This window comes from Zootermopsis nevadensis, unplaced genomic scaffold (genome assembly GCF_977971745.1).
Source record: "Zootermopsis nevadensis isolate Lab colony 2312 unplaced genomic scaffold, Znev_1.0 Znev_ptg000060l, whole genome shotgun sequence".
NCBI lineage: Eukaryota > Metazoa > Arthropoda > Insecta > Blattodea > Termopsidae > Zootermopsis > Zootermopsis nevadensis.
The window spans coordinates 252,936-278,324 of record NW_028259191.1 but is presented as its reverse complement, the minus strand read 5'-3'; the positions used below and the strand labels follow the sequence as shown (position 1 = coordinate 278,324).

General features: G+C 41.3%; 1 protein-coding gene and 1 pseudogene across 8 annotated transcripts in view; both read left to right on the top strand.

Annotated features, from left to right (window-relative positions):
* Window positions 1-25,389, top strand: part of LOC147871278 (uncharacterized) — a 172,649-nt gene that overhangs the window by 40,563 nt on the left and 106,697 nt on the right. The window contains exon 4 of one of the 8 annotated variants that reach the window (XM_087340021.1): window positions 16,751-21,950. The exons of the other annotated variants lie outside the window; for them this stretch is intronic. Within the exon in view, the coding sequence (XP_087196147.1) occupies window positions 16,751-16,933 (183 nt within the window). The 3' untranslated portion in view covers window positions 16,934-21,950. Of the gene's footprint in view, window positions 1-16,750; window positions 21,951-25,389 lie in introns of those variants that run through there. 8 annotated transcript variants of the gene reach the window in all.
* On the top strand, window positions 23,003-23,258 carry LOC147871291 (signal recognition particle RNA; annotated as a pseudogene).

Here is a 25,389-nt window from a genome sequence, read left to right as displayed (position 1 = left end):
AGCCGATAGATTTGTAAGACATACCTGAAGATTATGGATTTCGGTTATTTAACTTCATTGAAATACTGTGAGAAAGTTCAGGTACATTTGTTCCTGCTACTAATGCTTTTTTTTAATATTCCTTACCCTGATAAGATTTTAAACGCTGTCATCAGCAAGTTTCTGATAACGTATTGAAATAGAGACACGGATTTCAGGTAATTACATCATTGTTACTTCAAATATTGATTATATTCGTCTCTTCTGTTTGGTTTCCGTCTTTCGACTCTCGACTTAGAACTTCCGTTTCGTGGTCTTTGTTTCGTTTTTGATTGTCAGAATGTGATTCTCGTGGACCCAGGGGGATACAAGAATACAGTTTAATATCTGTGTCATTATATGAAGGCAAAGGTGTAAAAAATATGATATTTAATACCCTTCTGTCTTTATTTCTTTATTCAGGAGAAATATCGTCTCACTAGCTTCATTTTCTTTAACTTAAATTTTTTGAAACACCGTGTAAACTTTATTTTTCGCGTTGAAACACCATTACTTTTCTGTACCTTCTATTTTGTTTTCACACAATTTTCACTACTGTGAAATATCTATTTGGTGTTCGGCTACATGTTTCGACTAATAATTGGTCATCATCAGGTCTGTAACTTGTACTTAATTTCGTGCACATTTGATTAAATATGAGATGGTTCTATATTAACCCTTTGAAGCCGAAGATCGTCTGAATATTATTTATGAATTCAGTCCGTACCGCGAAGAAAACACTACACCTCACCATTACGAAAATCAGCTGGTTAACCCTTTGAAGCCGAAGCTCGTCTTCATAATATTTACGAATCCAGACCGTACCGCGAAGAAAACACTTCACTTAACCATTAGAAGTCGAATCAGGCGGTACCACATAAGATTTAACAAAAGAAAATCCCGGTCGAAGCCTTAAAGTGTTAATTAATGCGCGTATGTTTATATATATATATATATATATATATATATACACATGATTTGTTTATTTTTGGATTATGATTGATTGTGTGCGCCAGAGCTGTGTTCAGTAGCTATTCCATTGTTTCTCTGAAGTCGCTGTGTCCGCTGCTTCGTATGTCGTTGCGTCGTTTCATACCATAACAAGGTAAGGAGCGACGGTCACAACATTACACAGACCACACAGCGACTTGGGAAAAACAATGGAATAGCTGCAGAACACACCATTGGCATAGAATCAACCGTCATGAATAAATCGTGCGCGTAGATATTTTAAAAGATTTTTAAACATTTTAGTTAAAACATTTTGTATTGCATCGAACGTACAAAACATGTAGTCTAACACAAAACGGACATTTCTCAATCCTGAAAATTGGGCATAAACAAAAGAGAGTTATGTTTTTAAGTGGCGGTGAAAACACATGAGGATAATATAGTCCAGAGCAGTTGGAATGTTTACTTGCGTGGTGATGAACAACAGATGGGTATCTGGGAGGTCACGTCAGTACAGACGTGAATTATCAAAGACTGATTTGGAAAGAATCTGATTCATAACGTAATTAAGCTAAAAGGTAAAGTTGTCGTTTTGCTTAAATTAAACATTACACAATGTAGACGTAAGGGGCAGTGGAGGAATAGCTCCACGCTTTCGAAACTAATGGTGTTGAGTGGTTAGCTTTACGTCCCAGCCAGCTTTTACATTGTAAAGAACGCCGGTACCCATTTGATGTCAGGCTGGGTGGGCACGTTGTGACGAAGATAAAAATTTTGCCCTGCTGGGAATCGAAATCCGACCATCCAGTTAGTAGTCTGTCACAATACCAACCGAGGTATTAAAATACGGAAAGCGCTGCTTAAAAGCTATTATTAGCTTCTAAGAAGGACTTTTATCAATTGAGGTAATAGCATAATTGTTCGTAATTAATCTGAACGTTTATACGGCGCCATTTTGATGTGTCTGAGTAAAAAAAGTCGTTACCGAAGCACGTTCTTAAACCAGATGTAATTTTGAGCATCCAAATGGGAATTGCTTATTTATTTGTGTTTTTCATACAAGTGCGTTCATGGAATAGCTTTTCTAATTCATTCTTTGATTTCGTTCGCCCAGAGCAGACAAAACAGATTATGGTAGAGTGATTAAGTCACAGGTTCAAATTGTAGACCGCGCATTTCGACATTTTTAGTATAGTTTACATCAGGGGTGGCCAACCCGCGGGCCGCATGTGGCCCGCCTTGAACATTTTTCCGGCCCGCGAGATTCATCACACTTTTACAAAATATATTTATTTTATAATGGCCAAAGTAGTGAAAACCAATGTATTAAAAAAAATACATTATTTGTGCATCCATATATTCAAAAATTATCTGTCGAAATTCAGTAATTTAGAGTTAGACAAATACAACAAAATTTTTGAAATATATTCATCTCCCTTTCATGTTAAAATCGAGTCGGCCCCAGAATATCTCCAAATGGAACTGGTTGACTTACAGTGCAATATTGAATTAAAACACATTTTTGAAACATCAGAATCAAAAATAGATTTTTATAACACTTACGTCACAAAAGAGAAATTTTCCAATTTGAGAAATCTGGCACAAAAAGTTGTTAGCGCTTTTGGTTCAACTTACACCTGTGTATCGTTTTTTTCGAAAATGAAATTGACCAAACACAAAACACGCTCAAACATAACGGACGCTAACCTGCAACACCAATTACGATGTGCAAATACCCAAATTGAGATCGATTTGCAAAAGCTAAGTGAAAGAGTGGAGAAACAAATATCGCACTAGTAAAATAAATATTTTTTAATGATTTCATTATTTTTATTTCATTCATATTTATATATTTTTTATATTTAATTTTTAGTGCTATATATTTCTTTACAATGTACGCTTAGTATCATTATTATTATTATATTATCTATGTTTACATGTAAGAATAATAGTAAACACAATAATAATAACTCATTATGTTTCAATTTTTCACTCCAAAAAATTTCTATAGTGTGTCTAAATCTAATATGGGGATATATAATTTTATATGTGGCCCGCGGAGTTATGATGCATTTCCAAAGTGGCCCGAAAGATCATTTGGGTTGGCCACCCCTGGTTTACATGATTGTAAACTTGCGTCGTGAAGCTTGTTTTAAGACAGGTGGGTCTTCTTAGGAGTAATTTACTTACGTCTTGACGGAGTATAAACCCGATAAGACGGGGTCACATGTCTGGGTACATGAACACGCAACCTTCCCTGTCTGAGAGAATTTAAAAGGGACTGAGGACAAGGTTATGGAGATGGTTGTCTTCTGAGTTGTAACTCCGTGTAGTCTGGTGGTTTACTAGTATTTAACGTACGTGCTGCCTTTATCATCAGGGCTATGATGCCCCATCATCGTTATTATTTCCGTAAACAGGATTAACCACTCGATCTTTGTAACGGAGATAGATGGTATTTTATTTGCGGTGAGAACTGAGTTATGAAATATTGTTTAGATGAGCTTCAGGCTGGAAAAGGGTTAGTGTTAGATTCTGTATATGTGCATATACAAAGGATGAAGTAGCAGCTACTGCATAGACCGATGTCTTGATATTTTGTATTCTGTATAATACCGTAATCCCTGTGTCTCTTTGCTCCATTTGTTGCTGTCTTTTATCTACTGCCTTCACTCTGTCTGTTGCACACACTTCATTTTCGTCTTATAAAAAGGGTTGTCCAGCGTGATATTCGACAAATAGCGAATTTTGAATTGCCACCTTTTCATATATTTATCCAAGCAATTAGCACAAGGATGGCCGTGCTTGGAGCGTGTGAAAATCTGTTCTTGTCGCAAAATATCTCCGAGCTTCGTTGTCCGTTACACGTACATACGATGATGGCCAGGAGGGAGGGTAAGCGATAGCGCATGCGTATTTCCCCCCTCTTTACATTTCCATGTTTCCTTCCCCTTCATACTGTGACCCAGTTCAGGCTCGCAGATATTTTGTGTCCAGAATAAATCTCCATCAAACGAATTCTATGACATGTCAGAACTCAGCATTAACTGTGAGTCAGGAAGGGTTATCAGTGACAGTATAAGAAGAAGAATGGCTTGCATAACCAATTATTTATTTAATTTTCTTGAATGATGCCAGGTAACTTTTCTGTCCATCAGATGTGACTGTGTTTTGGAGACCAGTTTGCTTCAGGTACTGATTCCACAATAAATCGAAAATGGAATGTTTCCTACCAGACTCAAAGCCAGCGAAAGATTTTCCGTCGATTGAATAATCGATTGCGGTAACGCAGGCATTCCCCCGCAGTCTCTGTATGCTTTGAAATGTCGTCGATGAATGCTGATCCAGTGCACCGAAATTTCAGAATTTCATGTGCTGTGGTTTTTATTTTCTACTTTCGACGTATAGACCACGTTATTTATCATTTATCCTGTTACAAAAAGGAAACTGGAAATAACTTTGTGTAACACGCTCTGTAGTGCTGTCCAAAAATTTCTGCGTTGTACGCAAGGTTTGAGCAGTATTCTGGAATAGCAGTAGAAGGAAAACTCGCATGTCCTTGCTTTCCCGAGCCGTTGTATAAGCCAGAGAGGAAAATGGATATTATGAGCTTGATTTACGTGACGCGTGGTAACTCATTGGCCACCCCTGTTACAGGACAATGTGGCGCCGCACAGAAGACGCCAACAGCTGACTTCGAGTAAAGCGAATATTGGGATGGGAGTAAGTGGGGTGAGGAAACACAAACACAGGATAACAGTAACAGTGAACATGTTTTGCGATACGTGGATGATATTGAAGAATATTGTAATAAGAAATATATGAAATCTCATATTCTGTCTTCAAATTTGCGAAAGGATTCTTTGGATATAAAATACGTTGTACTCTCTTTCGTTTTCTTTATTTTATTGAACGAAAGCTGAACAGACCTTTGTATTTTTTTGTTTTTTTATCTTAATTTAAAATTTCAACTCACAAAGACGTGCATTATTGAAAATTCAGTGTGGCAGTCTTGCCTATGGGAGTAATTCTGCACGTAAAATACGAAACATTGCAAAGTATCGATTTATTATTGTTCCCGGAAAATTCCATAAATCATTCCTTTAGAAATGTGACACAGTTAAAATGTATTTGGAAGACAGTGATAAATTATAATTACATTTACGAATAAATGAATAGGAGATTAAATATGGACAGTGTTTGTCAACGCTACTACTGTCTAGCATTGAAAATATTAAAATATAGACCAAACTTAGATGTTTCGTATGAGTAAAGGAAATCACTGCCCAGTCTTTTGTGTATGCAGCTGACACGACCATTCCATGAAATAATTCTGATCTATCAGTACTCGTTAAAAATTCCCGACTAATTGTATAAGTAGCAACTGAGAAAGAACAAGATGCAGTCAGAGGGGAAAATACGTATGTTTCTAATAGCTCCCCTCCATCCACAATGGCAGTTACTAGGTGAGCGTATACGGTGTAATGCATAAAACGATCTGTGCCAACAAGTGCTAGGATACCATGTGGTATAATGCATGAAAAAATATTAGTTTTGTATTAACATACACGGCCATATCAGTAAACCGCAGATCAAATGTGAGATGTCATTTTTTTTACGTCAGGAGCTTAATGTGTCATGTGATTCTTTATGAAGTTCAACAAAGATGTGTGTAGAATATTAAGCTGACATAACGCGCAACGTTTCGGAGGAAATTATCGCGTTCATCTCCAAACTAGAACACGGAGAAGTGATATTGTACTCCGAAACGTCGGTATTTACCTTCAACTGTACACGACGTTGCAACACAGAAGACCACATTTGATATTGCCGCTGTGAGAACCTCAAATGGAAGGTAATACATAGTTTTAGTCATTAAACAAGGAATTGTAAGATTTGAGGTTTTCACAGCGGTCAGTATGAAGATTTCCGTCTTCTCGGTTGTTGCGCTGTGTATTCTGGTAGATGTTTAACAACGTTTCGGAGGTCATACGGCCTCCATCTTCAGGGCGATGAGTATGAAGATTTCTGTCTTCTGGGTTGTTGCTCTGTGTAGTCTGGTCGATGTTAACAAACGTTTCAGAGGTCATACTGCCTCCGTCATCAGAGCGATGGGTATGAAGATTTCTGTCTTCTGGGTTGTTGCGCTGTGTAGTCTGGTCGATGTTAACCAACGTTTCAGAGGTCATACTGCCTCCATCATCAGGGCGATGAGTATGAAGATTTCCGTCTTCTAGGTTGTTGCGCTGTGTAGTCTGGTCGATGTTAACCAACGTTTCAGAGGTCGTACTGCCTCCGTCATCAGGGCGATGAGAATGAAGATTTCTGTCTTCTGGGTTGTTGCGCTGTGTAGTCTGGTCGATGTTAACCAACGTTTCAGAGGTCATACTGCCTCCGTCATCAGAGTATGAAGATTTCTGTCTTCTTTGTTGTTGCGCTGTGTAGTCTGGTAGCTGTTTAACATCGTTTCGGAGGTCATACTGCCTCCATCTTCAGGGCGATACTTGAAGTTTTCTCAGCGATGAGTATGAAGATTTCTGTCTTCTAGGTTGTTGCTCTGTGTAGTATGGTAGCTGTTTAACATCGTTTCGGAGGTCATACTGCCTCCATCTTCAGGGCGATACTTGAAGTTTTCTCAGCGATGAGTATGAAGATTTCTGTCTTCTGGATTGTTGCGCTGTGTAGTCTGGTCGATGTTAACCAACGTTTCAGAGGTCATACTGCCTCCGTCATCAGGGCGATGAGTATGAAGATTTCTGTCTTCTGTGTTGTTGCGCTGTGTAGTCTGGTCGATGTTAACCAACGTTTCAGAGGTCATACTGCCTCCGTCATCAGAGTATGAAGATTTCTGTCTTCTGTGTTGTTGCGCTGTGTAGTCTGGTAGCTGTTTAACATCGTTTCGGAGGTCATACTGCCTCCATCGTCAGGGCGATACTTGAAGTTTTCTCAGCGATGAGTATGAAGATTTCTGTCTTCTGGGTTGTTGCGCTGTGTAGTCTGGTCGATGTTAACCAACGTTTCAGAGGTCATACTGCCTCCATCATCAGGATGAATTGTGCATTGTCAGTTATCACTCAGTAAGATGTGTGATACAGCAAATTGAATCGGTCATTTACAAAACCACACTTGTCCACAAAACCTGCGGTCGAAGTAACTTTAAAAGAAACATATCAGCAAGCACAATGTTTCCCTACAATAATAGGCTTATATAACATATTTTCATACAGTTACAATTCATTAACACCTCTTTCTTCTATTTTAATATTTTCCGTCAAATCACAATTTTAATAAGGTAATAAAATATAAAATATTTAAAATATCATTTCACGTTCCGCATCGAATGATCGATTTACAAATTGGAACGTCTCTTACGACATGTTTCGGTTATATTTAACCGTCCTCAGGTATAAATTAGATTGGTAAAATTTAAAACTCGAATTACAGTCATTTACAATGTTATGCAATATTTTTTTTAATAACCCCATCTTCAATGTCCTCCAGATCCTTGACCCCAACCATAACAACCTCCTTTCACCTACGCAATCCACGAGCAACCGCAATTCAGTATTAAACCTCGACCCGACACAGTAATACTTCTAGATGTCTTCCACCAGACACGTCATGTCTCTATCAACTCATCAGGTCTGATGAGGTGAAGTTCCATGTGAGAAGAATTTGAAGTAACATTTTTATTTTTTATTAAATTAATAAATTTTACTTATACATTCTACTATTTATTTACTTCAATCATTTTGTTTTCTATATTACTCCATATTTATTAATGTTTTATTTATTTAAATCATTGCTTTACAGACTAATATTGAACATCAGATGAACCACGCCATATAAAAAACAATACCTTCGTTCTAATATATAAGAGTAATCTGATAAGAACATGTCAATAAACTGCATAAAGAGACGTTCCAATTTGTAAATCGATCATCGATGCGGAACGTGAAATTATATTTTAAATATTTCATATTTTATTATCTTATTAAAATTGTGATTTGACGGAAAATATTAAAATATTAACCTAATTCACAATATGACGCAAATATGCTACCTCTTTCTTCGACAATTGTAGGCAGAAGTTTATTTGTACCTGTTTTTGCAAATATCCACAAAATACTGAAGTAACATAGCATGACTTAAGTGGTCACATGTTTTTGTCACTGCTGGAGTAATCTATTTAAATCACTGTAGGTTTTAGTGGTTTCTTTATGGTCAAAGCCTTACAATATAACACGAGTCCAGGACTCGTGTTGCTTTGACAGGAAACCGACTGTATGTGTATATAAGGCTTCTCTATACGCGTAGTAAATGCAAGGACGGATGTGGTTCTGGTGGAAAAAGACGCATTTGTAATTCGTGATTGCCATGGTAACATTCCCTCAATTATCTCAAAAAGCTGACGTATGGAAATGACCGATTTTATTCAAAATTGTTCAAAATACTATATTTTAATGTAAGCCCAGGTGAAGAACGTGTAGACTCCACAACCCGAATTATAACCTTTACCTTCGCCATGGTGTACCATCCAAGAATTTCCGTGACGGACACGGGTAATACAATGTACTGTTATTTGTAGATGACGTAAAATGCACGTTCGTCTTGAAATACGAAAACAGTTAAGACCCGATAAAATGTGAAGCAAACGCCATTACGAGTTTCTTTATAAGAAAAGTTCAAAACATGTTTTCTCGCGTAAGTTGTTGAGAATGACCTTACGTCCAAATTTCTTACGTAGCAGGCCTACAATTTACATTACAGTATTCCGCCCATACCCTGTTTTACGACCCGATCTCACGCCGTTAGCTTCAATCCTGACTTTTATGATATTAGGCAAAAATACTAGCTGTCATGTTGGTAGGAATTCTTGATCACGTGTTATTATTTTGAAATACTGTAACTCCATGAAACAGAGTCCTTAGTCTTTTATTCATTAACTTGTTCACTCTGTCCTTGAACCTTATTGTTTATCTTGTTCAGAATAACCCGCCATTGGGCACTGCCTCAAACCGGTATATTTAACTCCAGATTCTAACAACCTGTTATAAAAATTCATTTTAATATTATCCTCCTATATACGCCGAGGTCTCCGAAGTGGTATGTTCCCTCCACGTTTTTCGGCCTCCCCCCCGCATATCCTTCATCTGACCACCAACATTTGTGTGTAGAGTATATTATTCCATCACAATTAGAGCTAAAGTTACAGAATACACACACAAAGTAAGACAAGTAATAAATAATACAGTTTTCCGTACTGACGTTTTTAATCTTACAATTTTTACATACGTATTAAAGGGGGAGAATGATTATGCTCTTTGGAACTAGACGATAATATTTCAGTCTTTTTCTGATGCTCTTCATTAATGTAATCTTGATTTATAATTGAATTTCCCAAATGTTTGAAGTTCGACGCTTTTAATGAATAATTTTTTTAGCTCCGTTTATATTATGATGAGTTGAAGTTCTTTTAAACTGGTAATCTTTATATTCAATTCATTTTATTTATTTAAGTGTTTGCCAACAGCAAGAAGCCAATAACAGGCAAGCACTGATAATACACACAATAACAATAACATAATGAAAAATATTACACAGATTAACTAAACATATACATGTACAGTATTAAATATAACAGACAAACCCAAAATAGAAACAATATTATACGCAAGACGATGGGGCATGGAGAAAACTGCAAAATGAGTTTAAAAATCTGTACTGCTCCCCCAGTATTGTCAGGGTGATTCAGTCGAGAAGAATGAGATGGGCGGGACATGTAGCGCGCATGGATGGGACAAGAGGTGTGCACCGGGTACTGGTTGGGAAGCCTCAGGGAAAGAGACCGCTGGGGAGACCTAGACGTAGATGGGAGGATAATCTCAGGCGGGATCTATGGGAGATAGGAGTTGAAGGAAACTGGATTCTGTTGGCCCAGGACAGGGTCCGGTGGAGGGCTTTGGTTAATTCGGTGATGAACCTTCGGGTTCGGTAAGCCATCTGGTTGGTTGGGTCCACTATTTGGGAAGCCTGAGGGGAAGAGACCGCTGGGGAGACCTAGACGTAGATGGGAGGAGAATCTCAGGCGGGATCTATGGGAAATAGGAGTTGAAGGAGACTGGATTTTGTCGGCCCAGGACAGGGTCCGGTGGAGGGCTTTGGTTGATTCGGTGATGAACCTTCGGGTTCCGGAGGCCATCTGGTTGGTTGGGACCACTATTTGGGAAGCCTGAGGGGAAGAGACCTCTGGGGAGACCTAGACGTAGATGGGAGGATTATCTCAGGCGGGATCTATGGGAAATAGGAGTTGAAGGAGACTGGATTTTGTCGGCCCAGGACAGGGTCCGGTGGAGGGCTTTGGTTAATTCGGTGATGAACCTTCAGGTTCCGCAAGCCATCTAGTTAGTTAGTTATTATATACAGAGAGAAAAATAAATGAAGAAATATATTATTAATATTGTTTATTCTATTCCGTGGATTGTGTATAGAAACTGCGTACAGACTTTGACAAAGCGTCTGCATGTGAAGTTTGTAGTGAAGACGGAATGATGCCTTGAAGGCAGAGAGGTGTAAGTACCAAAATTATATTATTGTCATTCAGAGCCAGTTTTGCATGAAGCCTTCCACCCCTTCTGTACAATTTCCCTCCACCATTAGATTTTCATGAAACAATAAAGCTGACAATGTAAGGGAAGTTGTGGTACGCTTTCTCTTTCCGTCCCATAGGACTGACGATAGGCGTCTTTTATGTAGGCGCCCAACCATCCTCGATATTGCTGTCCCTTCATGTCATGTTTTACATTTAGGTCCCCGTCTCAATTACTGTCTTACGCGCTCCGCTAGCCAGAAAACTGTCGCTTTGATTAGGAAACGTCACAAGGACTTGATCCTTTGTGAGGCTGGCCACACACGCTGCTTGCACGCCAATTTGTCCGCGTTCGTGGGATTGAGGATGGAGGCAATATATTCTTCCGAAACGTTGAAAGATGGCCGTCATCTGGGAATTTGCGCCGTGTAATCTGGTAGATATTTACCAACGTTTCGGAGGTATTTTCTGCCTCCATCATCAGGGCGGTGAGTACACGGCGATACAACCCAGAAGATAGCCATCTTTATACTCGCTGCCGTAAGAAATTTAAATACCATTTTATAGTCGTATATAAGCTGTAAAATGTGGAGAAATCGTTCTTCAGGGAGTCTGAAGGGACGAGGCGACGAGGAAGACGTAGGTGGAGGATAATATTAAAATGAATTTGAAGGGAAAATGGAAGGGGTGTGTTTCTCTTCTTCATGAACATGGTAATGAAAATTTGGATTCGAAAAAAAGACGGGGAATTTTTTAACTAATTGAGCGACTATCAGCTTTTTACTGAAGGTTTCGTTTTTGGGGATAGGTAGTAGAAATTGTGTTATGGCCACAGGAAATGTCTTTGGTTCACATAGTACGTGCGCTTGTTTTCCTTCTACCCATAAGATAGTGACGTAGGCGAAACGCACGGTTTGGTCCCTTCTACTGTAACTAAAGAGTTTGGTGGACGTGGGAGGGCGGATTTCTTATCACAGGCAACGTTTTGTTTCCATTTTCAGTAGATTTTTCTTTACGTTATCGTGTCTTCAGCGCATGAAAGAACAACTAACGCTTTGTACGAACTTTTGTTGTGATATCTTACATTTTTGTTGACGTGCCGGAGTCTGTGAAATTCCAAGAGAACGCAAAGAACAAAGTCTCCTACAAGCGTTATCAGTAATTTGATTCTGGGCAGACTTGACTTGACTTTGTTCCAATGAATGCTCGACCAATGAATGTCTAGGGAAGGGGCCGTTTTTTCTGATGAAAGTCTGATATTGAAGACAGATGATGGACGTTACCACAGTATGTGGCGGGGGAGGGGGGGTGAAAAATAGAGGGAGGAAGGAGCAAGGACTGTCTTGCAAATGATTGAAGACCTACACATTCTCTGTCACACTGGGCTTATGTTTTTTTTTTGTGTTTAAAACGTGTCGTTCATTTTTGTGTGTGTTACATTTCGTATTCCTGACACTGTGAACGTGAACGTCACTGAAGACATGTAACCCGACACTGTTCATTGTGTATTTTGTTCGGCTGTCATATTTCTATGATTTCTACATCTTATTTCATTTTTGTAAAATAGTTTATCAAGATACCGCGTGTAGTTTGCCACAATCACGTTTAAAAGTGTATTTAATTTTCTCTTAACTGTTTAAATCAGGGGTACCAACCCGCGGCCCGCCTTGAACATTTTTCCGGCCCGCGAGATTCATCACACTTTTACAAAATATATTTATTTTATAATGGCCAAAGTAGTGAAAACTAATGAATTAAAAAAATACATTATTTGTGCATACATATATTCAAAAATTATCTGTCGAAATTATGAGAAAAAATTAACTTTGATTTTAAAATAATATTAATATTAATATTAATAATAATATGGGGATATATAATTTTATATGTGGCCCGCGGAGTTATGATGCATTTCAAAAGTGGCCCGAAAGATCATTTGGGTTGGCCACCCCTGGTTTAAATCACAGTGAAATATATGTATGTACCACATTGAAATAAACTTCATATTGTCCACAGAGTATAATGGATTCCATATGATTCTCAGAATAAACATCGATTTTTTTCCATAGACATCATTGACCTGTTACATTTGTAATTGTGGCGTGTTGTGTTTTGTTTGAGGTAGTGTCTGGATTTTTAATTCAAAAAGGCAACAACGCACAGGTATCATGATGAAAGCCATCGCTAAGGTAGGAAGTTTCTGCGACCGAACAACTCGATCAAGGTTTTCCATAGTTTTTTATGTAAAATTTCGTGCCTATAATGCAGTCCTCGCAATATTAACATAATAATTCCGCCCTAAAATTGCTTTCCATGTTAACTTCAAAAGTTTTTTTCCCAAAGTTGATATCAGAGTTCAAAATGGTGTACGAATAAAGTTTGAACCCGCTAAAAATCTCTTCTTGATACAGTTTTCGCCTTTTACTTGTACTTACCTTTAGTAGAAGGACGAGCGGGTACTGCCTGGAAACCTTCATAGCCGTAAATTGATCTATCTTGCCGTGTCAAATGTGTCTTCAACTTCTCCCAGTTTTATTCTGTCTCCCGTTTATCACTGTGTTAAAGTGTTAAAGGGATAGTGTCGTCATGGCTTTGCAGGCCACAAGTACCAGTATCAAATATGTCCCTCTACATTCTCTTCGAGGTCCTGGTTAATTACGTCATTGAGATCGAGACCGAGAAGTATTGAAATAAAACTAGAATAAATTACAGACCATCTTGAAAGATATTTATTATTAATATCCATGTGAGGAATACGAGCGACGAATCATTAATTTTTTGATAATTAAGCTTGTTTGTTTGTTTGTTTGTCGTCAGTCTTTCGATTGCTTTGATGCGGTCCTACGTTTTCGCCTATCTTGCGCCAGTCTCTTCATTTACAGCTCACAGCTTCAAAAAATTGCGTCACATGTTCCAATCTTTGTCTCCCCCTACAATTCCTCCCTTCAACTGTTCCTTCCATTACCAAATTAACCAATCCTGGGTGCCTCAGAATGTGTCCCACCGTCCTCTCTCCTCTTCTCGTAAGATTTTTCCTTCGCCTATCCTGTCTAAGACCAGCTCATTTCGGACTTTATCAATTAAGCTTACTGTCTGGGATATTTGCTTGGCAGGAACAAATTGCTTTCTCATATGTGATGTTTATTTTAAATGGGACTTTTAAGTGAAGAATATTTAAATGGATTTGTATTGTTTTACCAAAACGTTCCTCTCTCATATGCTAATGAACTAACAGAATGAATGATATAAAACATATAAAAACCAGCTCTATTCTCAAGGACTTTATTTTATGGATTACATAATTCATTCCTTCAGCGCACTGTAATCGCGTTTTGTTTTAAGTTTAAAAGAGCGCCATATTTGAACTTTGACGCAAGTCAATTTAATCCTCTCCCTCGCGTCCTTTTTCCTTTCAGATTTTTTAAATATTATGCTATAATCAAAGAGAATATTTTCCAAGTGGCCATACCGTCCTGGCTGAAATTTGTCATATTTTACTCAGTACCTCCACGCAGGCACCGATATAGTACTTTGAGTTAGGCCCCTACCTTCTACGTTCTTTCGTGTTCCTGTGTTTTCGCTGGTTATCATATCATCGCTTGCTTTCTTTAATCTTACATGACTGTAACAGAAACTATATACACGTTGTTTCTATGTACAAAGTCTGAAACGGAGAACTGTTGAAGTAATAGCACGCGCGTGCGCACGAACACACACACAGGTACAGTTAAGTGACATCTCGAGTGTCCGGAGGTCAGCTGACGGTCGTGTCATCGTTTTATGTCGTTTACGCATGACTCAACTTCGTAGCCACCTCGTCGCTCAAAGGAGTAAAGTCCCCGCCGTTTATGGAATCTTCGTGTTCACAAGAACCACGGGCAGCTTCCTGAGCTGTATGAATCCAATCAGCAGCTCCCCACCATATTTCTTTTCGAGCATTTTTTTTTGTTTTAGCTCAGAATAACGTCGAATGACAAGAAGATTAAGGAAGCGTTTATCGGACTGAGATTTGAACCTGGGACATCTCAAATTTGATAGAATACTAACCAGTACGCCGCTACGTTCCGTAGGATTCGTTTTAATATTATTCGAAGTCTCCTAAGGGACCCTTCAACTCTCTGACCATGACTTTGTTTGAATTGTGCTCATTTCCCCATGTGTGTTACATGGTCCGCCCATCTCATTTTCATTGATTTTTACATATTACAATACTTGGTGATGTTCCACCTGATAAGGCTCTTTTAATGAAGTAGATTAAGCGGAAATTATGTCTGATAAGCGAATAGCATTTGGAATTTCATGAGAAGCTGAGATGGAATGATCAGTTAAAATTTACAGTGCTACTTAAGGTTCTCACGGTGGCAAATAAGATTATTACGGCCTTCTGGTGTACTGCGCCCCGTACTCTTATAGACTTGACCGACCGACGTTTCAGAGTCGCGTACTACTGCCTACGTTATTACGGCTATCATCGGGCCATTGCCTCGATGATGGTGGAAATAAATACCTTTGAAACTTCGCTGAACTTCTACGAGACTTCAATGCTCAATATTAGAGATATTTCTCAGATGTTCTAAAACACAGGTTCTGATTAAATGTTCCAGCGTGTGTTTATTTAGGTTCTAGTAGTTTGTATTGAGATAAATACCTCTCGACATCTCCGCTTCGCCTCGTCCACGGCTTTCTGCGCGAGTTATTTGCTAAGCTGCGCGTTTGTGACGCTGCCTTAGTAAGCCGGCATCTCAAGGCCGGCAACTCTAATTAATTAACCCTTTGAAGCCGAAGATCGTCTGAATATTATTTATGAATTCAGTCCGTACCGCGAAGAAAACACTACACCTCACCATTACGAAAATCAGCTGGTTAACCCTTTGAAGCCGAAGCTCGTCTTCATAATATTTACGAATCCAGACCGTACCGCGAAGAAAACACTACACCTCACCATTACGAAAATCAGCTGGTTAAAAGACGTTTTATTATTTCAAATGTCTCCGCGGGCAACAAATAAAGAAGCAGGGATTGGGGAGGTGACTAGTACAAAATTTTGTTTGGGGAACGCGAGTGGAAGAAGCCACGTGGAGGACCTCGGAGCTGATGATGGATGTCATATTAAGTGGATCATAAATCCGGGTTTCGTGAATCCCGGAGGGACAGTTGCGTCTTGAGGAAGGACTCTGCTCGGTGGAGCTTGAAGGTCCTTTAGTTCACATCAGAATTGTTGCTAGGAGCACACTAAAAGACGACGGCCCTGATGACGGAGGCAGCAAGGACGTCCGAAACGTCGGTAAAATTCTACGAGACTGCACGGCGTCATCTTCAGAGTCACCGCCGTGAAAGCCTCGAACCTAAGCGTCTTAACCTTCACGCATTTAATCGTTTTGCGTTCCAGCGTCTTTGACCGTTGAACTTTGTGAATTGGAACCTCGGAGCGAGTCAGTTACCAGACGTTTGACGGAATTGATGGGAGCAGGTCGCGTACAGTGCACTCCAAATAAAATATCACCACGTTATGTAGCACGGGAAAGTCGATTTCATTAAACTACACATCACTAGAAAATTAACACCGCGGAGAGTATTAGATAATTTTATCTTCTGTCCTCTTCCAATTCTTCCACTCCTCACATATCACTCGATTCATCAACTACCGCTGCGGTTGTCCACTCCATTATCTTCGATTACGCCTTCTTGCTCATAATAAATCTGTTCTAGTCTTTCCACATGCCGACATACATTCTCCCATTCCTCTTGCCCAATTTCTTCGACTCTCTGGCGACACAGACGCTCGACGTCCTTAATTTTAAATGTCGTGTTCTTGCTTGCAACCCATTGTCTTACATTTGCCGAAATAAGTTCAGTGGGGTTTAAATCGGGAAGTCTCAGCACAGGACGTTCTTTGTCTGCTAAAATCTGACCAATCACATATTGTTCGTTCTTTGGCTTAATTAATTTGATTAAATCGTACAGTTGTCACAAAATACGACGAAGATTTTCAATAGCCAGGCTTCAATTTCGTCCGTCTTTGAGTGAGACGTCGGTGGTTTGTCTGTCTGAGTGTTGTGATACGAGGCGATGTCAATGGCCAGAACGGAGTTTGGTTTTAAATTTGGTATTAGCAATGTTTTCAACCAAGGGGCAGAATTTTTACTGTGACAATTTCTCGGCTCTGACTGCGTAATGTTTTGGAACGAGCAGGTGGCGTGTTGTCAACCCAGCGCAGTCACAAGACAGCAATTATCGGGCTTCTGCACTGACCGACGGAAACTCCTTCCTTCCTTCATTGAGAGGGCTCTCCCTGTAAGGTCAGCGGCCATGGTCGGTGGATCCTGTTCTAGAAGTTATAATGCTGTTACGCGTTTGGAGTTTTTGTGCGCCTGAGGAAGCACACGGCATGAGGTAAAGCTACGGGGCGGAAAGACGCTTCAGAAGTGGGGCGTGACAAAGAAACGTCGAGGCAGAGCAGATCGATCGGTGTTCGGGAGAACCCGAAGATTGATCGATGTGAGGCCGTCGCTTGTGCCGGTCTTGCAGGCATTTTTGCTTTGCTGTCTCACCTTTTATTTACGAAGTTACGGAAATTCGTTAAACTTTTTCGATTCCGTTCACGTGTATCGGAAAGCGAACAGTTTTCCTCCGTGTCGGCGAGTAACATCAGAGACCGGAAGAGTGCATTCCGTCACAAAGGAATTTCTGTGGCGGATTTGTTCGGAAACCTGATGTTAGTTCATTTATGCCTTGACAGATCGGAAAGTTGGATTTAGCCGCAAGATGGCTGTCTCGTAGAAGTTTACCGACATTTCGTAGGTCCTCGATGACTCCGTCATCAGGGCGACGGGGAAATTGTTCAGCGGGACACGTGACATTGATGATCGTCGTGAAAGTGCCCGGAGCCGTGCCGGAGGATTCGACGTCTTAAGTGACGTCTGAGGCAACCGGATTATTTGTGTATGGAACGCGTCAAAAACTGTTATCTCGTTTTCTATCAAAAACGCCAAAGATCAGGATATATAACGCAATAATTTTGCCTGTTGTCTGGTATGGTTGTGAAACACGGTCTCTTACTTTCAAGGAAGAACGTAGATTACATTTGTTTGAAAATAAAGGCGCTCAGGAGGATATTTGGACCTGAGAGAGATGACATAAATAGGGAATTTAGAATATTAACATAACGAATTGTAAACATAGCACAGTGAGGATAGTTAAATGTAACAAAGCTCCGATGGGCTGGACATATAGCACGCATGGGGAGAGGCTAAGGGGTGGTAGGGAATTCTTCTGGAAAATGACCACTGGGCAGTCCAAGAAGAAGATGGAAGGATAAAATCAAGATGAATCTTAGGGAGTCGGCCGTGAGGATGGCAAATGGACGGAGTTGGCTCAGGATCGTGTCTGATCGCGGGCTTTGGTGTTGTCGGCGTTGGACCTGCGGGAGTTAGTTATATTATGGTGAAGATGAACGTAAATATTGGCGAAGAACACGCGGTTAACATCTCCACAGTGAATCACCGTTCATCGCTTGTGCAAGCGTCGGGGAGTTTCTTTATGACAGTTTATTTCTCTGGTTATTGATAGAATTTCTGCGAAACTTCCGACATCTCCGGTGGGCGTTTTTGCGCTGATTCAATATAATTTTGTGCGGCGTGCTGACCGCGTCCCGCTGCTTCCTCGGAAACGGCTTCTTCCGCAGTTGGCGAAACGCGAAGTCTGTTACACGATTAGGACTTGTTCCCATGTCTGGCCGTTTTCAATTCCCGAGGTCAAACTCAGCGTCGTTACGCGAATTATGCGTGAATTTAAATGACGCTGGTCCGAACTCCCCGGGGTGAAATGTTGCAGTGGCCTGTGAAAGAATCGAGCTTCGAGAAGTTCTCTGATGACGAGCTGAGTGACAAGCGGTCGATAACTGCTAACATCTGCCTTACCAACATCGCAAATGGCTCCGTTGACATGTGTACGTGCTCTTCGGAAATCCATCTTATTTGATCCGTTCCGTGTCTGGAGTCTTACTCAACTTCCTGTGGCGCCTGACGGGAAGTTGAGGCACCGAAGAGGGAAGTGTGTTGGGGAGACGTCGTCAGTCGATCCAGCGCCGTTTAAATGCGGTTCTCTTTCAACAGTAAACCAGCTCTGACTTCCTCTCTACCGAATGACTTTCGAAACTCCAGGTGAACAAATTTCGAAAAAACCTTTTGATATTATTTGTTGCATAACCTAAAAATACGATGCTCCAAATATTTTGATAAATACAGCGCACAAAAGTGTTTTCGCTCCGTCAGAATGCGATTTACTTTGGAGAAACGCACGTCTTTACAATTCGAATACGAAAAACATCTTTAAGAAAATATCGTGTTTTCGCTCCTTTTCTCGCGTGATGGTTGACTTCTTCGAATTTCTATTAGTGTCACTGCCGCGTTCTTGCAGTCGATGTCGAATGAGAAGCCATTTTACTGTCCTGCAGTAGCGACTGACTCCATAATAGACGGGAGAGGCAGTCATTAACTTTGAAAGGAACGAGGTAATTAATGCTCCTTCAGTTTTCAGGGACACACAGCGTCGTCCTTATTAAGACTGCGACATCCTGAACGCCGCGCTGCAAAGAAATCTCAAGGTGCAGTGGTTAGCACTCCTCCTCCCACATGGATCGCACTCAGCTAGGTTCTTGGTCCGTAGAGTCGATATTCCGATGTTTCTGTGCAAGTGTCACGACCACGTCCACTTTTTACTCGACGTAACACAAATTAAGAAGCAAAATTATTACCTTCCGCGGCGTCCACTTCTACACCCCCTCGCCCCTCTTTACCAGCGTCAATTAGAGCTTCTGTGTTTTATTCAGGCACTCCCAGCAGATTTACGTCATCAGCGCAGACCCATTGAATTTTGGTCTCGCCTGGTTCACTTGGACATTGCTAATTGCATGTTCTGACTCAAGGTTAAAAAGCAATGGAGATAAAGCATCGCCTTCTTTTAGAGCGTCTTGAATAGGAAACTGTCAGACATGTTTACCCGTACGGACTTTTCTATGGGGTTCATTTAAACACATTTTAATGAACCTGAATCACTTCATGGCTCTGCCAAACTCAATGAGAATATTTGAGAATGCTTCTCTCCTAACTGAATTATAGCCTTCCACTTTCCTGTGGAAATATGAGGTACTTGAAAGACTTTGCAAGCTTCAGTCTGAAATCAAGGGATTCGTGGATGGTGACGGTTCAGAAAGCTGATGAACCAGCGACATAATGCTCACATTAATTATCAAATCTTCCCGTATTCTGAGAGAAATTACCCACCAAGAAGAAGTACAGTCACAACTAAAAGCTTCCCAGCTCCTCTCGTGTTCTCGGTAAGTGTAAGCGACTGGCGCGAGTTTTGTTGATCTTGATCTGGGTTGGGCGCCATCGGTGCATGAGCCGTGAAGTAGAACCAGCCACGCCCCCTCCTTTGACGATCATGGGCCTCAGGCACTACAGTTGCATTTTATTTCGAATCCGCAGGTTAGGTCAGGTCAATAATTCTGCCTGTTGTTTTGTATGGGTGCGAAACATGGTCTCTCACTCTGAGGGAGGAACACAGATTACAGGTGTTTGAGAATCGGGTGTTGAGGAGGATTTTGGGCCTAGGAGGGAAGACGATGGGGCGTGGAGAAAACTGCATAATGACGAGCTTAAAAATCTGTACTCCTCCCTCAATATTGTCAGGGTGATTAAGTCGAGAAGAATGAGATGGGCTGGGCATTTAGCGCGCATGGATGGGACAAGAGGTGTGCACCGGGTACTGGTTGGGAAGCCTGAGGGGAAGAGATCACTGGGGAGACCTAGACGTAGATGGGAGGATAATCTCAGGCGGGATCTATGGCAGATAGGAGTTGAAGGAGACTGGATTTTGTTGGCCCAGGACAGGGTCCGGTGGAGGGCTTTGGTTAATTCGGTGATGAACCTTCGGGTTCGGTAAGCCATCTGGTTGGTTGGGTCCACTATTTGGGAAGCCTGAGGGGAAGAGACCCCTGGGGAGACCTAGACGTAGATAGGAGGATAATCTCAGGCGGGATCTATGGGAGATAGGAGTTGAAGGAAACTGGATTCTGTTGGCCCAGGACAGGGTCCGGTGGAGGGCTTTGGTTCGTTCGGTGATGAACTTTCGGGTTCCACTATTTGGGAAGCCTGAGGGGAAAAGACCTCTGGGGAGACCTAGACGTAGATGAGAGGATAATCTCAGGCGGGATCTATGGGAGATAGGAGTTGAAGGAGACAGGGTCCGGTGGAGGGCTTTGGTTAGTTCGGTGATGAACCTTGGGTTCCGTAAGCCATCTAATTACTAATTAGTTAGGTGGGTGTCGTATTTTACACAGCCCCCCGGTATTTGCCACCGGAAGGACGCATTGGGTTACCGCCGTAGCCACGCGTCGTCATTTTTATTGCGACAGGAAATACCAAGGTTCATCTCGGATGAGCTCGCGTGGCCATATAAGGTGTAGTGCCTAGCGTAAACCACGATGACGCCTGTCAGAATCGTACCATTCGGGCAATGTGCATAAAAAAGGGTTAAGAGCCCGCCAGTTCTTGTGGAGACGAGATGTAAAAAGACACCTTGTCGCCCAGATGTTCGTAATTCTTATCTTCTGCGAGTAACGTCTGGCCACTGCATTCAACTAATTGGCCGGAACGTGTCTGGTTGTATTTTGAGTTTTACTTGAGTTTAATTAATTTGATTTATGTGCCCTAATTACTTTCCTGGGTTAACTAATCATCGTTTGCTTTATCGTTACTCGTGTTATTAATTATTGTTTTCTTGGACTGTGACTAATTAGTGGGCAAGGCAAACTCTCTTGTCGCCTCCCTTAAAATTCATGTACAGAACAGTAATTATAGTGTAGCTAAGTCGGTTTGCACGTTCTCTGTCCTGAGGACGTGCAACGGCCGAATTGGCCACGGCGACGGAGGTAATTAAGTTCGTCGATTATCGTAGTTACGTACAGACACAAATATTGGTTAAAACATCTCAGATTCAATTCGCAATCGGCCTTTGGTTGACACATTGCACTTGGTGAGTTTCACTGAACTACGTTGGTAACACTTGATTTGCGTTTTCATTTTCACACGTTGGCTGTCGTGCCTGCCCTCCTCCTGCGTTCCTCAGGCCACTTATGCGTGAAATACACGAAGCATTTGCGTCTCCTGCCTTCCTATTAAAATCAGAATTGTTGATAGGAAAGACAAAAAACTTGGTCTTCGTAGTTGATGATCGTAACATTACAACAAATGTTGAACTGAGCCGTCATCCACTCTCACGCGCATGCGCCACCAACTCACAGCCACGCATGCGCGCGCATACAAATTACAAACCAATTAAAGGTGCAAGGCATGTTTCGGATGAATGTGTAGGTCTCGGACGCAATAATGGAAGGTTATAAATTTTTTATTGGCAACAGATGGCTTTCTAACGACGCACTGTCAATTAAATTACGTATTCTCGTTGCAAATAAGTTTGACGTTTTGTATTCTCGTCATATGATCAGCCAAATCAGGAAATGGCAATGTCGTGTCATCAGTCAGCCTGCAAGTTTGGTTTCAGTGATTGCTTGTTAAAAACACCTTCCAATTTCCCATTTAGATCCGAGATCACGTACGCTGATGGTGGTATATTTATAGTAAGACTAGAGCAGGGCGTTCCTTTCGGAGCGCGTTCTCTAATCTGATATTCTACGTCTTTACGTCGATGTTCTTGTTCAGTCAACCTTCCACGTCTCTCTCCACCCTTGCAAATCTTCGTCTTAAAATCGATCATAATAGTTTTCGTAATCGTAATATATCGAATGAGTATCAGTTTACTTTGTTGAAGTTGTTGGAGTCGGTACTTCAAATACTTGATGACGTCTTCTTTCGCTTTTCTGATGTTTTAAGCCAACTGTCAGTCGATAATCAAGAATGCGGTCTGCTGCTTCTGGAGCAGTGATCATGCGACTGGCTTGATATTTTTTGATTTCTTTGTTGTGAAGCGTTATTTGTTTACTCGGCATTGTTGTGTTTCTATACCAACACAACAATGCAGAGTATAAACAAATATCTGTTGACATTGTTGATTGATGACGTAATTTATTGACGACGACGAAATCACAAATTTTTATAGTAAAATAAAAAAAAGATATTTCAGCTACCACAGACCCATCTTAAGCGTAACTAATTCAGGTTAAATAAGCAAAGTCTTAATCAAACTTATCTCAATTGTAAAGCATGTATGAAGGAAATATTTAGCAGAAAGCCAGTATATAAACTTCCTTTCCGTAAAGACGTATTTACGTCAAATTCTCCGGAACCGTGGTTCCACTATCACTTTCTTTTTTTTTCTTTTTCTTTTTTTTTGGGGGGGGGGGGTGTCTACTCGGTCGTGACTCTGCGTATGCACTTTCGGTGCCCACAACGAAGCTGAAAGCCAGGGCTGGGGCTCCGACGTGCTGGGAGTGGTGACGAACTCCTGTAATCCAACTACTTAGAGGCTAAGTGTTGAGAAATGACTTGAGGTTGGGAGTTCTGGTGTTTTGTGTCCCACAGCTAAGCTCGGTATCAATATGGACACCCTGGGGGAGCCCGGGGTGGCCAGGTTGTTTAAGGAGGGGTGGATCGGGCCAGAGAGGAAACTCACCCGTATGATGCTGTAATGGGATCGCGCATGAAGACTGGGAGCTGCTTTAGAGCAGACCGGAAGTCACCTGTGATCGGAGCTACCGGCACCTGTACTACGACAACCCCGGCCCTGGGATCTTTTTTTTTTGGGGGGGGGAGGATGAGCCATGTCTCATGGCTCGAGTAGCCTATCTGCTCTCTCGAAGTTCTTTGGAGTCGGCGGCTTCGAGACCCAGATGAGACAGCAGGGCAGACAGTCTGTGTGTGTGTGTCCGCCGGGCAGAGAACGACTCAGCTTGGAGACAGATAGGTCTGATATTTTTTGGGTTGTAACCCCCTACCGGAGCCTGAGCCTTGGGAGTTTGTTCTCCTTTTGAATTTATATATATTTTTATTAAATATCCCTTGTTGTTTAATCGGGGGTTCATTTATTAAGTTTTTTGGCTTAACCGCTATTACCATCCCACAACCGTACCACCTCCCGGCCTGGGATAATTTGGTCCAGTCACGAGAGCCAGTAGGGCTGAATTGCCACCTCACAGATTTTGCAATTATGGAGAAGAATGTTCATTCCAAATTAAAACAAATATATTCTGCAGAGAACTTGTGAGACCTACTGATGTTTTAATACTCCAATTTATATGATGAACTATCATTATTTATAAATTAACAATCATTCCATTTATTTAACTATTTCCATGCATAATTTATCAAATTTAACTTTAAATTCACATAATCTGTATGTATGCTTTTTAACCTATGAAAAAGCATTTTTTAAATATATATCATAATAGAAAATTTCAAAGCCTAACTCCACTAATCAAACATAAAAATGAAAACTAAAAACTAAAAGGTAGATTTCCTGTTCCACATTCTAATAAATATGAAATCTGAATATTCTTCAAACATGGCCACTCTCCAGCAATAAAACTTGGTTTCTGGAGACCACAGCCCAAAATTGGAAGAAATCTGTACAATATTTATGACAATGGAAATAAAACAATTATATCAATTATTTATTTTAATCCGTCTGATCACAATATAATTTTATTTAAAATTTATTATAATTAAGATAATAAAATATCATTCATATTCCTTATCGATTGATCGATTTACATTTCGGAACAAACAAACAAACAAAACAATTACTTCTTTAAAACAGGGAAGGAAAACCCTGACAGAAAACCAAGGGTTGAAGGGGCTGCATAGGAAAAGAGAAACCAATCCTTCTAAGGGAAAGAACCCGGAATAAAAACTTCTGGAGGACTATGGGGGTTGGACATCGGGCTAAGAACCCAATTCTGGAAGAAGCTGACACACTGAAAGGGCCGTAGTGGTAAAGAAGAAGAAGAAGGACATGTATGAATATCGAAACTTTCATTAGGTTTGTACGTCTTCCTCCTCTGTGTGTGTGTGTGCGTGTGCGCGCGCGCTTGGGTGTGTGTGTGGCGTGTGGGGCGTCTGGGGCGTGGTGTGGGGGTGGTGTCTTGTCGTGTGGTGTGGTGTGGTGTGGTGTGGTGTGGTGTGCAGTCGTGTAGTGTCGTGTCGTGTGGTGTGCTGACGTGTCGCGTGGTGTGTCGTCTCGTGTGGCGTCGTCTCGTGTGGCGTCGTCTCGTGTGGCGTCGTCTCGTGTGGCGTCGTCTCGTGTGGCGTCGTCTCGTGTGGCGTCGTCTCGTGTGGCGTCCTCTCGTGTGGCGTCGTGTCGTGTGGCGTCGTCTCGTGTGGCGTCGTCTCGTGTCGTGTGGTGTCGGCCCACACCACAGTACACCACACGACACGACAGCACACGACGACACGACACGACGCGACACGACTGCAGAACACACCACACAACACACCAAACCACACGATACAACACGACAGGACACCAGGCCCCACACGCCCCACGCCCCACGCCACATACACACACCCAAACGCTCGCGCGCGCACGCAGACACACACAAAGGAAGAATACATACAAACAAAATGAAAGTTTCGAATTTCTTCATTACATGTGCGCTTCTGCTCCAACCTCTTCTTCTCTAGCACTACGGCCCTTTCAGTGTGTGAGCTTCTTCCAGAATTGGGTTGGTAGTCCGATGTGCACCCCCCCCACCGTCCTCCATAAGTTTTTATTCCGGGTTCTTTCCCTTAGAAGGACTGGTTTCTCTATCCCTATGCAGCCCCTTCTACCCTTGGTTTTCTGTCAGGGTTTTCCTTCCCTTAGCCTTTGGGGAT